The 14,586-nt window shown below is 41.2% G+C and overlaps 1 protein-coding gene across 2 annotated transcripts; it reads right to left on the bottom strand.

The window, feature by feature from the left end:
- Positions 1 to 1,868: 1,868 nt before the first annotated feature.
- LOC308079525 (leukotriene A-4 hydrolase-like) lies at positions 1,869 to 14,109 on the bottom strand. 2 transcript variants are annotated; one of them, XM_080421075.1, is made up of 20 exons: positions 13,870 to 14,109; positions 12,236 to 12,366; positions 11,461 to 11,581; positions 10,898 to 10,966; positions 10,562 to 10,666; positions 9,912 to 9,964; positions 9,725 to 9,797; positions 9,480 to 9,620; positions 9,195 to 9,218; positions 9,027 to 9,097; positions 8,827 to 8,938; positions 8,086 to 8,230; positions 6,176 to 6,279; positions 5,574 to 5,644; positions 5,410 to 5,464; positions 5,071 to 5,166; positions 4,860 to 4,942; positions 2,478 to 2,582; positions 2,154 to 2,336; positions 1,869 to 2,116 (listed from the first exon to the last, which is right to left on the bottom strand). In XM_080421075.1, the coding sequence occupies exons 1-19, from the start codon at positions 14,023 to 14,025 to the stop codon at positions 2,198 to 2,200; spliced, it is 1,854 nt and encodes a 617-aa protein (XP_080277201.1). In that variant the 5' UTR covers positions 14,026 to 14,109; the 3' UTR covers positions 1,869 to 2,116; positions 2,154 to 2,197. The 2 variants fall into 2 exon arrangements, with proteins under 2 accessions (XP_080277201.1, XP_080277200.1); XM_080421074.1 differs by having other exon boundaries at positions 1,869 to 2,336.
- Between the last annotated feature and the right edge of the window lie 477 nt (positions 14,110 to 14,586).

The raw sequence follows: 14,586 nt of genomic DNA, 5'->3' as shown, positions 1-14,586 counted from the left end.
GCTCTTCCAACTGAGCTATTCAAGCACACTAATCTTTATATATGAAATGCATCAACCTGATGGGTCATTCCCCCAAATGAATTAAAGGCATGAACTGTCCCTTTAATGTTGTCATTTTATCAACTGGCCCTTGGCCCCTTGCCATTTTGGTGATGTGGCCCACAGGTTCAGCTATTTGAGTATCCCTGTAATAGGACATGCAGGATTTATGGTTTGCTAGGCAGGCTCTCTAACCATTCAGCTATGGCCACATCATCAGCAGAGATTCTAAGGCAGTTCGAAAAAAAGTCCGCGGTTGTTTGAAAAAGTAATATCCCAAGAGGGAGTTGAACCCAGACTCCTAGAGATTATGGGTAGGAAGTCTAATAATTAGCGAGGTGCGCCATTGAGGCCAGTGATGAAATTGAGTATTCAGGCTGTATTAGAATGTGACGTCCTAACTCTTCTAATGTAGAGGAAAGAAGTCCCGCCCAGGCGCCCGCCCAATAGGGGAAGCCTCGCCCCGAACCGTGCTCTGACATAGTTAGCACCGTGCTGGCAGGCACTAAAATCTCGCCTCCCCTAGAAAATGAAGTAAAAGACTGACTGAAAAACAGGCAGTGAAAAAAATCCAAGCCTGGCTTCACGTAGTCGCTCCTTTTCAGCCTGGCTTGGCGTTCATGGAACGGAATAAACCAGGCTGTACGGACCAGACTTTGTAAAACCTGGATTTGACTTAAATCCAGGCTTATTTAATTCTCCTTTCGTGTAATAGGCCCCCGGTGTCCCTATTTTGGGCATGTTATTATAGGCGACGCGCTCTGAGCTTGTAGATCGTCTTTGCCATTTGTTGTACAACAAAGTATATAGTGGTTAATAGTGGTTTAGTGGGGGTGGTGTGATTGCCATACACTGATGTTTGTTAATACCTTTTGTAACAAGCCTTATAATTGTCTTTGACTTTCTACCATGTTATAAAGGATTTATGAATAAACCATGTTTACTTTATGTTAGCTATATAGCAACACTCCGGCGCTCTACAACATCAAATGTCGTCCAAAAAAGTCATAATTATACTGTATATAATCAACAAATTACCCCAAATGTCTGTCATTAGAAAATGAAAAGTCATGCAAATCAAGTCATAAAAATATTCTTCCTAAAGGCCTGATTATACTTTGTATGTCTGTGTATGCAGACAGCTTACACGTTTCTGTACATACTGCAATTTGGTATCAGATGCGCATGCATTCCACACACGCACACTACCAAAAAGAATGGGTGGGCACTTAAAAAATAGATCGCATTGCATGGGTGACTTGACGTTTTGACCAGCGTCTTCCTCAGAGTCTAAATGGAACATTTGGTTTGGTAGTCTTTTCACAGCGAGTTATACAGATGAAGTTAGCGACAGATCTCTCTCAACCTCCATTGTGCTTTTCTAGCGTGTGTGCAGTCAGTGTATTTGTCTGCGCATTACAGTACTGTAAGTACACTTGGTCACAACATTTGGGATGTGCTGTGCACAGATATCCACGAGGACCTGAGCTGGTGACTACATTTGTCAATGGACACTTGCGGCTACGCAGATGCAGAAAGTACAATTTGGCCTAAAGTCTAAACAAGAAAGAAAAGGGAATACTACATTATACAATGTCAAAAGATGTTGTATGAAAGTCATGCTAGGTCGAGCAAAAAAAGTCATACAATACTAACGCAAAAGTGATCTCCACCAGCTATTACAGTATAGACAGTTAACTATATGGACCATTGTTTTATGCAGGTCACAGAATTGTGGACTGTTGTGTAATTTAAAGTAATAGCACTGACATTTTGGTCTCTGCTCTATTGGTGTGGCATAATTGCTTTTAATCATTCATCCGAGCCACTTTGCTGGAAGTGTTTTTATTAATATATTTGGGTCAGAGGTTATCAGCACCATAGTAATACAAAAGTGTCTTCTCTGCCCTGAGATGCATTCTTACATACACCATATGTTATCAATCACTCACACAAACAAAACATACATTCTACACACATTCCCTTGCAAAGCCAAGAAGGTTAGACTGTATAGAGTGAGAAACTAAGTGCATTTGATTGGTTGGTGCTAATACAGAGGTGTATTCAGTAGGTGCTGCTAATACAGAGGTGTATTCAGTAGGTGCTGCTAATACAGAGGTGTATTCAGTAATAATACTGATAAGAATACGAAGCTGCTTTACAAAGCAGTGGTCGTGTTGGAATCCACCTTCAGGTCTTTGGCTACCAGACCCGCTGTCACATAGTGCATGGCTGCACGGTGAGCCAAGAAAACACGCACAGCCTCCTCACGGTACTTGTCAAAGTTATACACCTCTCTGTGAAAGAACAGAGGAAAAAAAAAACGCACAATAAAGAGCTTCAGAGGATAGAATTCAACATGGCATTTAACAGTGTAACATAAAATCACATTTGACACGTCTGCAGATCGTTTCTGACACAGGATAATGGTAGCAAACCTGAAGAGAGGACGTGTGAACTTCATCCTCCCCTGATCTGTTGCCATCTTCAGTGCCACTGGAACCATATCCTCCCATTTGGACTTAACGCACAGTCGCAGCCACCTGGAGAGAGTCAGTAGTTGGGAGTTCCATTCAAATGCATCAAGTATTAATCTTTCAGGAAATTGGCAAAATAACACTACATGTGAGGACAATAGGCCTGACCTCGACTAAGTCGACTAGTCGACTGGTTAGTCGCGGGGGGTCCGAGTCGATTGCGTGTCTCTTAGTCGAAAAAATAATAATACATTTTTTTTGATGGCCAAAAATGTTTTAAATAGTTTTTTGGCCAAGTCTACACCTGCAACCACACGTAACTTCCACTTTATTCTTCTTATTCCTCGTCTTTGTATTGGTATTGTTTGTGTTGGAGCGCCTCAGTGCGGCTGCAGAGTTCATGTGCAACCTCTTCCAGAGAGAGATAGAGACACTAGAAACTCTGCTGGAGACACAAAACAAACTGTGTAGACTTGGCCCTTTGAAATAAAATGTATTTTGGCCCTACTGCCAGTCGACTATTGGCAATTAGTCGCCAATTAGATTCGACTAAACAAATCCTTAGTCGGGGACAGGCCTAGAGGACAAAAAGCAACACTACAGAATAAGTGGGGAATGTTAATTACCAAAGCAGCAATGGGCAGGGCACATCCATACTCATTCAAGAAACGTGAAGTCTATTATGATAAGATGATCTTATTAAGAACTTAAATTAAAGTGTAGGCTATCTCCTATTTAACACTAACTATTTTTCAAGAAAGGCAAAAACCAATAAAACTAAACGTAAAAACTTTTGTTACATTTCAAGATGTTTATACATTTTGTTTTAGACTAAAAATATTGACAAAGTAGTAAAAGACACAGATACACAGGAAAGATGTACCTCAGCTGCGACAATCACCGGACTACAGTGCATATCATAGATTTGTAATTTTTATATCAAAACATGACCTACGATGCATGTCAAACATGGGTAATTGTGTGCAGTAAGATGTATTTACTATCATTACAGTATTATGTATCATCCCATTGATCAATTTATTAAAACTGAAGATTGTATGGATTTGGTTGAATGATTACTCACACCCACACTAGAAACATTTAAGTGATTAACACCTCAGCTCTCACCAAGAAAGCCCAGAAACGTTTACATTTCCTGCGGAGACTGAAAAAATCACACCCTGTGTGAAGTGGGCGGTGTCTTGCTAGCTAATCACAATACTGAATGGAGTCAACCAATCATGTACAAAAGATAAATACATTTATTGAAACACTCTTTATGATGGACGAAACCATAACTTGAAAAAAACCAACTTTTGGTTTTTTTCAAGTTATGGTTTCTTATATAGGGCTATGCACATGTGTCATGTGACACTGGCCAATCACAGTCCTGAATAGACTGTGATTGGCCAATCACAGCGCAGGATAATTGTACAAATTTCCTGGGCCCAGATCACAGCGCAGGAAAATGTAAATTTTTCCAAATCTCACTTATAGGGGCGGTTTCACCGCCCAAAAAGTGAATTTCCCTTGCTCTATCTGATAGAGGAAGTCTATCTGATAGATAGAGGAAGGGGAATTCACTTTTTTCAGTCTGAAAAAAGTGAATTCCCCTTCCTCTATCTGATAGATAGAGGAAGGGGAATTCACTTTTTCAGTCTCCGCAGGAAATGTAAACGTGTCATGATAGAGTCTATCTGATAGACTCTATCATGAGAGTCTATCTGATAGACTCTATCATGACAACATTCTATAGAGGAACCATTGATTGAACCAATGGCGAACTGCATCACTGTCTGGTATGGAAAACTACAGCTGCTGACCGCAAGTCAGATAGAGGATAGTGAGAGCAGCAGAAAATATCACAGGTGGCCACAAACATAATGACTGAGCGCTCCCACCATCTCTTCGCACTCCTGCAATCTGGTAGGAGATTCAAGAGCAACCGGGCAAGCACTAGCAGGCTGTCCAACAGTTTCTTGCCCCAAACCATTAGAACCCTGAACACACTCACAGTGACAATAGAAGTGAATTTGAACTCGCCATATACTGCCCCCAAAACCAGAACCAGACCTTTTTGAATAGTACCTACAGTATATTGCACTTTGAATGCATTTACCGTACACTTTTTTTAAATTTTATTTTACCAATGTTGTTTTTCCTTATTTTATTGCTGCTTTCTCTCTCCCTTTTAAATGTTTTTAATGTCCTTGCCTCTTTTTAATGTGTCTGTTGTTTTTAAATGGGACATGCACCATGAGTTGCGGAAAACTGTATTTTGCTCCCACGTATGCAGAGTGTGTATAATGGAAGTGACAATAAAACTGATGCTGAGGTTCTCACCTGAAACGGATCTCTGCGTTCATATAGGTGTTGAGATTGTACACCTCCTGCATCTTCTGCACATGGCTCAGTGGGAGAGGCTCCTGGAGCAACAGCCATAATCAGACAATTAAACATTTCCCTACAACTTATTTGAGCATTCCAGGGACATAGGCATGCCTCTGCACGTGAATAGCTATTATGGCGAGCAGGAGAGTGACGTGTGACTTGCCTCTTGAAGAAGGAGGGACAGGAACTCAATCAGCTGGTGGGAAGAGAAAGTCTTCAGGTCTGCTTCTTTGAAACCCCCAAGGTCTCCCTCTTTGGCCTGAAGGGAGAGAAGGAGAACACATTTAGGGAAGGACAAAGGAAGGTTGTACAATTAAAGCCTAATTTACACTTAGTTGCATGCCTGTGTCACACATTGAAAAAAATACATCTGCAAGCTCACAACAACGCATCGCAGCATGTCACGTGGTGAGCTTCTAGACCGGCTATTTTTGGGACGCAGCATAACACTCAACTAAGTATAACTCAGGCCTAATGCTGCAGGCAATGGAACAATAATTACCTGCACCCATCTCTGACACAGTGCAATGCAGGCATCAGCTAGTGTCGTGTCATATCTGGAACAGGAAATAAAAGTTGCACATAAAAAAAACTATATCAGCAGCACTAACACAAGAATGAAGGGTAAATCAGAAACCTACAGTACTTGTTCTGTACTGTACTCACTGTGGTTGGACAGGGGGCATCCCAGGAGTGTACATCCAAGCATTCCAGTCCACCTTGTTGAGAATGTCAACCTGGAGTGGACAACATGCAGGTTAGAAACCTAATTTAACCCATTGAGGCCTGAGGTTCCGATTCTGCAAAATGTCTTCTAAATCCTAAACGGTTTTCTGAAAAACGTATGTTCCTATATCAGTGGTTTTCAAACTTTTTCATGTCAAGGACGCCCAAAAATGATATGAATTTGGCCGCGAACGCCCATCTCAAAATATGTTGTTCCAGGGACCCCCAGAAGCAAAGATTTGAGTTAATGTTTGCTTTAAAAGAATATATATATTCAAAGATTTGCACACATTTTTACGATTTTTCCAAAATAGCAGATCTACAAGCTCGTAGCGCGGCACTCGGTGCCGCGCTATGAGCTTGTATATCTATTTTGAATAGCCAAAGTGGAAAATAATGCTTTTTAGCTCAAATGAAAAAGTGACACAGATGCGTTCCAGGTCTTCATGGGTTAACTTTTCTACAATCAAATTTCTCCAAATGGATAAATCAACACAGAGGCCTTTTACTGTGTACACCAAGTGTGACACCAGTCATGTTACCTTGTCTTTGAAGTAGGTAAAAAGGTAGTTCTTCCATTCCTCTGTGGTGACACTGCTGTAGGCAAACATCTGGATGTAGGACTTGACAAAACCCATGAACACCTCTGGAACGGTCAATCATACAGTCACGTTACAAAACCACACATACAGTAGTAACATGAAGCTTTGCTTATCTATTCATACCATCTAGATAAGGCATTAAGTGTTACCCACCTGAGGATAACAGAGTTGCAGCACCAGGGCTGTGCACAGATTTTTGGGGAGGCAGGTGCCCTAAGTAATGTACCCTCCAACCCCCCATACACATAAATGCAAAATCAACTAAATGAATAAAAGCTAAATTTAGAAGAAATAATCATTACAAGAGGACAGTAGAAAATGTAGAAACCAGAGAAGAATCAAGAGCCATTCAAGCAAATGTGCACATATTTTATATATTAGTTAAAAACATAACGTGAGAAATTAGTTTGGTGTGCGTGTTGTTTTCAACTCTTTTGACTGATTAACCTGTTAAAAAGCCTATCAATAGAGCACCGAAGTCTGACGTAATTTACACATCCTAGGTTTGTCTACCTGGTTCGCGGTTTTCCACCCCCATTCTGAATCCCCATAGACGTATTTAATATCGCGTCAAATAAGAACTGTGTTCCAAAAATAAACAAATGATCCCGGCGGTTTGACTCTTATGGATATGAAGCATCAACTGACGGTGAGAAAACGATAATGTTACTTCCGCCGAATTAGTTAAATTTTTGCCAGAAACAGACTGTATCAAATATAAGTGACTGACTATCATAAATGATACAGAACCTCCTCCCTGACAATATCGCAGAGACAGTTTGTTTATTTTTGGACCACAATTCTTATATGAGACGATTCTATGATGACCCAATGTTATTCTCCATAGAGAAATTACTTTACGAACCTGGGGATGAACGAGTGACGTCAGGACTTCTGTACTCTATGGAACCTAGCAAGTTGACACTTTCTGGTGTGACGTGCATAGCAATGTCCTAAAACCAGACTTCACACCCACATATGTCCCAGAAGCAGAAGGCTGTTTCCTTCTGCTGTGCTGAAAAGTTAATTTGCTATGTTTGTGCTTTCTGGGTCAGCACAACATCCTACTCTTAAGACTTTTGAGTTGAGCGCACCAGTACCCTCGTTTCTTGTTAAAACCGGACTTATCAGGAGGGGAAAATAAAACGACCTAGCTCGGAGCATTGTCGTTCTAAAATTCAGAGCGCTGTGCTTTAGGAACATTCAGACCACACAAGTGAAAAGCCAGGTTATTCGAGCTGTATTGTGACAGCAGGAAGTCAAAATGCAATGGTTGAGGCTTGTTTGGTAATCTCAACGGTATTATTCAACAAGCACGTGTTACAAAACACATAAGAAAACATATTCACACATGCTTCGACTTAGGACAAATTACGCGACTGCAAACACGAAACGGAAGTGGGGTGAGGCGGGGCATCCGCTTTACCCCCGGATAATTTTCAGAGCTTCCGTGCTCCAGACTGTAGGACAGAAGCATCTGAAAATTGTGGGAGGCAACAATTTGGCTTGCGAGACGTTCATTTGAATGAATTTCAAAGGTGAAAATGGCAACGTTAGCTATCGAGTATCTACTCTGACCATTTGTAAATTAATTGATATCAGAGTGCTCCGTGATGTCAAAACCAGAGTGCTCTGAAGAAGATTCTCATATTTTTCATATTTACGACACTCTCGGGTACTGGTTGGCTCCTACGTGTGCACGTGCCTATGCGATGTTACTGGGTGGAGGACAGTTAAACCGATGTCATCTTTACAGAGGTTAACTATTTGCTTGTTATGGCTCGGTTCAGAATTGTATGTTTTGTGGAGGTAACTGGTGTACTGTTAAGATGAATAAATAATACTGTCACCTGGGCCACCCATGAGCTCTTCTAGATGGTAGAGCAGAGCAAAGCCCTTCTCGTAGGGCACGGAAGAAAAGGCATCGTCAGGGTCCACTTCATGTAGGCTAGGTACCAGAGCGGTCAGGGGGTTGTTGGCCCCGAAGGTATTAACCTGGGAGATAGAGGGAAGACAAGTCAGCAGGTTGGAAACGGACACTGCCAAAAACAAATCACAGATACTGTAGATAACAATGAACCATACCACCATCAACAGTCAACACATATGGCCATATATCATTCATGTTTGTTTACATTGGCGTTAGCAAACTTTCCAATCAGTCAATATTGGCTAAACATCACTTCACGATTAAGAAGGCAATTCAAGGTATAAAATGCATTAAAATGCAGTAACAAAAATGTTCACCATTAAAAGAATGCAATAAAGTCCACTAAAGTCTTTGTGGTTGATTTGCATACCTTACTGTAATATTATGGAATTCAATGGCTTCCTCAAAAATCTAACAAACCACACAAAATGTGTACTATGAGTCATAGTCAATGGGCTAAACCTGCCGGATGAACAGTATGGCCTTAAGCGAGGCTACATTAATGTATATACTGTATGTGTGCGTGTGTGTGTGTGTGTGTGTGTGTGTGTGTGTGTGTGTGTGTGTGTGTGTGTGTGTGTGTGTGTGTGTGTGTGTGTGTGTGTGTGTGTGTGTGTGTGTGTGTGTGTGTGTGTGTGTGTGTGTGTGTGTGTGTTCTCACTGATTCCTGCAGGTCTTTCCAGCCTCCCATGGCTTTAAATTGTCTGAATTGCTCACTCTCCATACTCCTCCCGATCATCCTCTCCAAATAGACTGTGTGTCCCTCGTTCAACCTGCCATCAACATGTAAAAAAAGAGGTCACACAGAGGTCAAAACTATAATTTCACAGAAACGCTGTGCCAGTAGTCACTATGGCTTACCAGAAGTGTTCCCAGGTCTTGTTTGTTACCAGGTTACCAGTCCAGCTGTGGGAGATCTCATGTGCAATGACCTGCCAAGATGTAGAACACATAGCTCAACACAGCTACATCAACAGACATGTATCCGTTTACAGTACCTGGGCTAACATTGGAAGGTTGTTCACTCACGTTTGACAAGGACCGGTCTCCTGCCTGCAAGATATGGAGATAACAATGTATAATAATAAATAACGACCGGCAACAACAGAATGGAGGTTGTGGCCATTTAGGCATTGGTTTCTGTGTGTGTGTGTGTTAGGCATTGGTTGCTCTATGTATGTGTGTGTGTGTGTGTGTGTGTGTGTGTATGTGTATGTGTATGTGTATGTGTATGTGTATGTGTATGTGTATGTGTGTATGTGTGTGTGTGTGTGTGTGTGTGTGTGTGTGTGTGTGTGTGTACACATTCCTTACCAGCAGGGTGGGGGTGGCGAAGGTGAGGCAAGGGTTCTCCATACCCCCATAAGGGAAAGAGGGTGGCAGCACAAGGATGTCATACTGGCCCCATACATATGGTCCTGCCAGGTCCTCAGCTGTCTTCAACATGGTCTCCGTCTGATGGCAATACATACACGCACATGAAGGAGCAGGCATATCCTGTGTATCCCAATGAACTAGATGAAGTACATCACGATTGTTACCAGCAGAGAGAAACTCACCTCAGAGAACTCAAAAGCCGCCTTGTCTACGTACTCCTTCTCGGACCACACACGAGACCTCGGCCCAATCTCTCTGGTAATTGAACGGATGAAAAAGCACTCTTTGGTTATTTAGACGCAGCTGATTGAGCGGTGACTTTTACATCATACTGAGATCAATACAAAAGGTGTCATGTGTATTTTTTACCTGCTCTCCAGAACTCCCACCACAATGGCAATGAGATAAGAGGGCATGGGCACCTGGGACAAATCATAGATTGGGCTTTTCAAACTTTTTTTTTTTTCACAGACTCCAAAATATCATTAGATCATCATTTCAAATTATTCCTAAGGAGCCTGATATGAAATGTGTTGATATGATTTGTTTTTAATTAAATTCACTAAATGTCATATACATATATGAGAAATTGATTCCTAGTGATATTGAATCGTATTGTCATATTTTTTTAAAATAATAATTTATACATATACACATATTTTTTTTTACAATTAAACTAATCCTCATTTGACTGTGGAAACTCCTCAAGGACATGTGTGTGCCCAGAACCCACTTTGATACCATTGGGTTAGAGCATGAGTGGTGAGCGCAAAAACGGTGAACATGCAAATATTTTGTTCATGTTATCCTTCTTGGATTTTATTGCTATTCTATATGGGTTATTAGAGAAAACTGAATGATCTGCTGGTAACTTTCAATACCCATATCACTACTTGTTTATCAGCAGTTCATTAGCTCCTCTGTACTTTGAACACTGTTGCCAAGATAAAAATCAGTCAGTTATCACATTGACTGGTGGGTGTAATTATGGGGACACATGTGATAAGAGAGTGACTTACTGGCTGTCTGAAACGGTAGATGATCCGGCTGCTGTCCTGAGGGTCAGGCTCCTGTCCATCTCGCATGGCACTCATCACTGCCACCAACTCCTTGGGGACAGAGACCTATCCGCACACACATCATACAACAATGGCTCTTTCACAAAACATGCAGTAGACAGATCAAATTAACAACACTGTAAGAAAAGTTAGTGCCTCCAGTTCTGTTTTTGTGAGAAGAGTTGACAAAGTGTGTGCGTCTGTGTGTGTGTGTGTGTGTGTGTGTGTGTGTGTGTGTGTGTGTGTGTGTGTGTGTGTGTGTGTGTGTGTGTGTGTGTGTGTGTGTGCGTGTGTCACCTGAGCATAGTAGGTGTGCTTCACAGAGGGGCTGTCCTGGCATGGGACCATACTCCTGCAGTGGTGAGCCTGGATAGAGATACAGCGTAAATCAATACAACAACATCACTCTCCAATGGGAATACATTACTGGACGAGCAGGCTGGCGGATGCACCAAAGATTCATATCAATGAAACATTCCATCAGTTCATGACTGCACTTTGTTTAGACACATTAATAACACAGGTATGTGATGTTCAGACAAGCAGGTCTGCCTGGATAAGGAAGATGAAGATGAGATAAGGAAGATGTTGAAAGTTAAAGAAGACCAATTGCGTAGCGTAAGAGTTACAACACAAAACGGCAGGTGAAAAGCAGAACTGAAGAGGCATTAAAGGAAATGGTTACTAACTAGAAATTAGAGCTAAGGCAAGTGGTTATAACCACTTGTCAGTGCTTAGGGACAATGTCTTGTGAAAACATTGCAGAACAAGCGCGGGATCGTGTCGCTGTGTGACTGGCTTGATAAAATAGAAAGAGGAAGAAGGTAATTGTCATTCGGTGACACATTCCCCCAAACTACCTGGCATTGGCTGAAGAGGTAGGGGTGCTCCTTCCCAGCGGTCTGTTCAGGGGTGAGCCACTGCAGTGCCGTTGCATTCGGAGAAGTTTCATAGCTCACCTCCACGATTACATGCTGTCCCCTAACGATGTACACGGAAACACAACACATTCACTGCACATTCCTGTTTGTATTCGCGGGACTTGTTGGATCAGTTCCAAATCTATTATTAGACAAGTTCTCAGATTAATTTCAGCCGTGTAACAGATATCCAATTGTGTCTCAAGCAGTGTTGATTTCGTCTACTAAAAACTATGACGAAAAATGTTCGTCGACTACCTTTTTTCACTGACGAAAATTAAATAAAAACTAGGCTACGATGACTAAAACTAAGACTAAATATATTGACAATTTCGTCAACAAATAAAAACTAGACTAAAATGTTAGGGAGGGTTGAGTGGAGAAGAGATCCAGTAGAACTAAAAGACAAGTCGTTCTATGTTTGGTTGCACTCGGGTGTTGCGCTCCGAAAATAGCAAATCTACAAGCTCACACGCATGCAACCAAGTGTAAAATCAGCCATCACGACGCCATCACGGCCATTTTAGTCGACTAAATCAACTGTAGATTTAGTCGACTATAATCTTATGATATTTGGTTGACTAAAACTAGACAAAAATGTAAACATTTCAGATGACTAAAATATGACTAAAACTAAATGGAATTTGATTCAAAAGTCTATGACTAAAACTGAACCAAAATTTGCGGTCAAAATCAACACTAGTAGTACGGTAACCTGGAGAGGACAACGGGCATAGTAATCTCCAGAGGGGAGCCCATGAAGCGGTGCTTGGGTCCCATGTTGAACGTGGCTTCCTGTCCATTGGCTGTCACGCTTAAGATCTTCAAATCTCTGCTGTCTAGTGTCTGCATGAAAAGACGGTAGTAGAGGGGAAGAGAAGAGGAACACAAACATTGACAAATACTGAAATAGAGCAACAATTTGGTTACAACTGATAGCAAATGAGAATAGTGATTTACTGTGTGTGATTCAAGATTTGTATTGTTACAACTTATATGAGTAGATTCATAGTTTCAACGTTGTGGCAGCAAAATAGCAAGAAATTATTAAGGTTAGTAGTAGAGGAAAAAAAAAGATAATATATAGAAAAATAGCAACGTATGTACATTATAGTCATGAGTGGCACACCTTGAGGTGCTTGAAGGTGCCATATATATGGGTCCTACTTCTAAATATTATTTATATCCTTGTAGCTGTATGCTTATAAAACACATAATTATGCTAGACAGCATATGTGTTTTACATGTGTACAGTCAATTCACTGTGATGAGCATGGATGGAATACTGTCAGCATTAAGCACCGGTACACTGCCTATAGCAAAACACTACCTTGTCAAGCCCAGATCTAAAGTCCATTCACCTGCCAGCACAATCTCCTTGTCAAAGTCCAAGAAGATGGATGCTTAATTATTGTGTTATTAAAATGCAATCATGAAAGCAAACTCTGAACGTTGATAGCTGCCTGCCAGTGCCTGGCATATGAATGATAGCTGCCTGCCAGTGCCTGGCATATGAATGAGTTTATTTAATAGGCAATGAATGGAAAACTTTGCAGTGTCTATCATCCCCGTTTTATGAATGGAAATCAGCCTTTCGTGCATTAGTACAAGGTAAGCTTGTGCAGGAACCAAACACACTGTGTAACACAACAGACAACATTGCAGTCAAGCAGTACCAAACAAAGGTTACTCTAGACTAGTATATCCCACTATGGGTGACTATATGGAGAGCAGTGGTTTAAAGCAACTTAGTACTTTTACTAAAGTACTGTACTTAAGTAACATTTTGAGGTATTTTTTACTTTAATGGGTATTTTCAATTTTTGGTACTTTTACTCTTACTCCACTACATCTCAGAGGCAAATATTGTACTTTTACTCTACTACAATTATTTGAAAACCTTGGCTACTAGTTACTTTGCAGATTGATAATTATTACAAAAAAATATATGAACCACTTCATATGGCCGATATACATTTCAGCCATATGAAAATAGACGATCTATCCATTTAAGCTCACAATGGGCATTGTGAACTTGTAGATCTGCTATTGTCAAAAGATGTTCACACATTTTATACATTTGAAAACGTGTGAAATGGGACAGTCTGCATAATGAGAACTTTCTACTTTTGGTACTTTAAGTACATTTTCATACCAATACTTTTGTATTTACTCAAGTAAATGTTGAATACCCGGACTTCTACTTGTAACAGAGTGTTCCTACATTGCAGTATCGATACTTTTACTTAAAGTAAAACAAAATTGAGTACTTTTCCCACCACTGATGGAGAGTGAACACAGAGAGTAATGAATGGGCCTTAGCTTGATGGCTAATAAGTCACACTGTACCAGAGACGAGAAACGATCCTCCAGGACTTCGATGGTTAGGGCGACCTTCCCTTTGATGACATGGCTGTCAAAATCCACACGGTAGGTGAGATTCAGATGCTTCGTAACGCACTTGGTGAAAGAGGAGAAAGAGCACGGGTCCGAGGCTGAAGCCATGGTCGATTCGGAACGAGCCACAGAGCACCGAGGGACCGACTGCCTGACTGACTGCCGGGGGTTTGAGGACCAACTGTCTGTGTCTGCTCTGCTGCACACACAGTCTGCACACACGTTGTGTGACAGCGCGCTGAAGCAAAGCATTATGGGACTTGAAGTTTATCGCGGACCTGCATCGTAGTTGGTTTAGCCCTGAAACATGAGCTGAACTTCAACCTGGTATTTGCACTTTCTCCATTTTGGCCCGTGCATCTACATAAACGTTCAAATGTCAAATATAAAGTGCTTACCCCATGGCCACGGATGTTAAAATGTGTATGGGTCCTCATAAGTACCCTTATTTTCCGTATTGTTCAATGAAAAGCATTTTAATCCGATTGGTGGCCACTTTCTCATAGAATTATAATGTATCAGAGTGCAATACACCTCCCAACCGATAGGGTCGAGTAGTTAAAAGCAGATGGCGAAAATACGGAGAAAATGGCCACCGATCGGATTAAAATGCTTTTTATTGAACAATACGGAATATACGGGTACGTTTGAGGACCCGTGCAGTATTGT

This window comes from Gymnoscopelus braueri, assembly GCF_963280865.1.
Source record: "Gymnoscopelus braueri genome assembly, chromosome: 23".
NCBI classification, from domain to species: domain Eukaryota; kingdom Metazoa; phylum Chordata; class Actinopteri; order Myctophiformes; family Myctophidae; genus Gymnoscopelus; species Gymnoscopelus braueri.
Note: the sequence above shows the minus strand (reverse complement) of the source record. Positions and strands in the feature narration are given on the sequence as shown.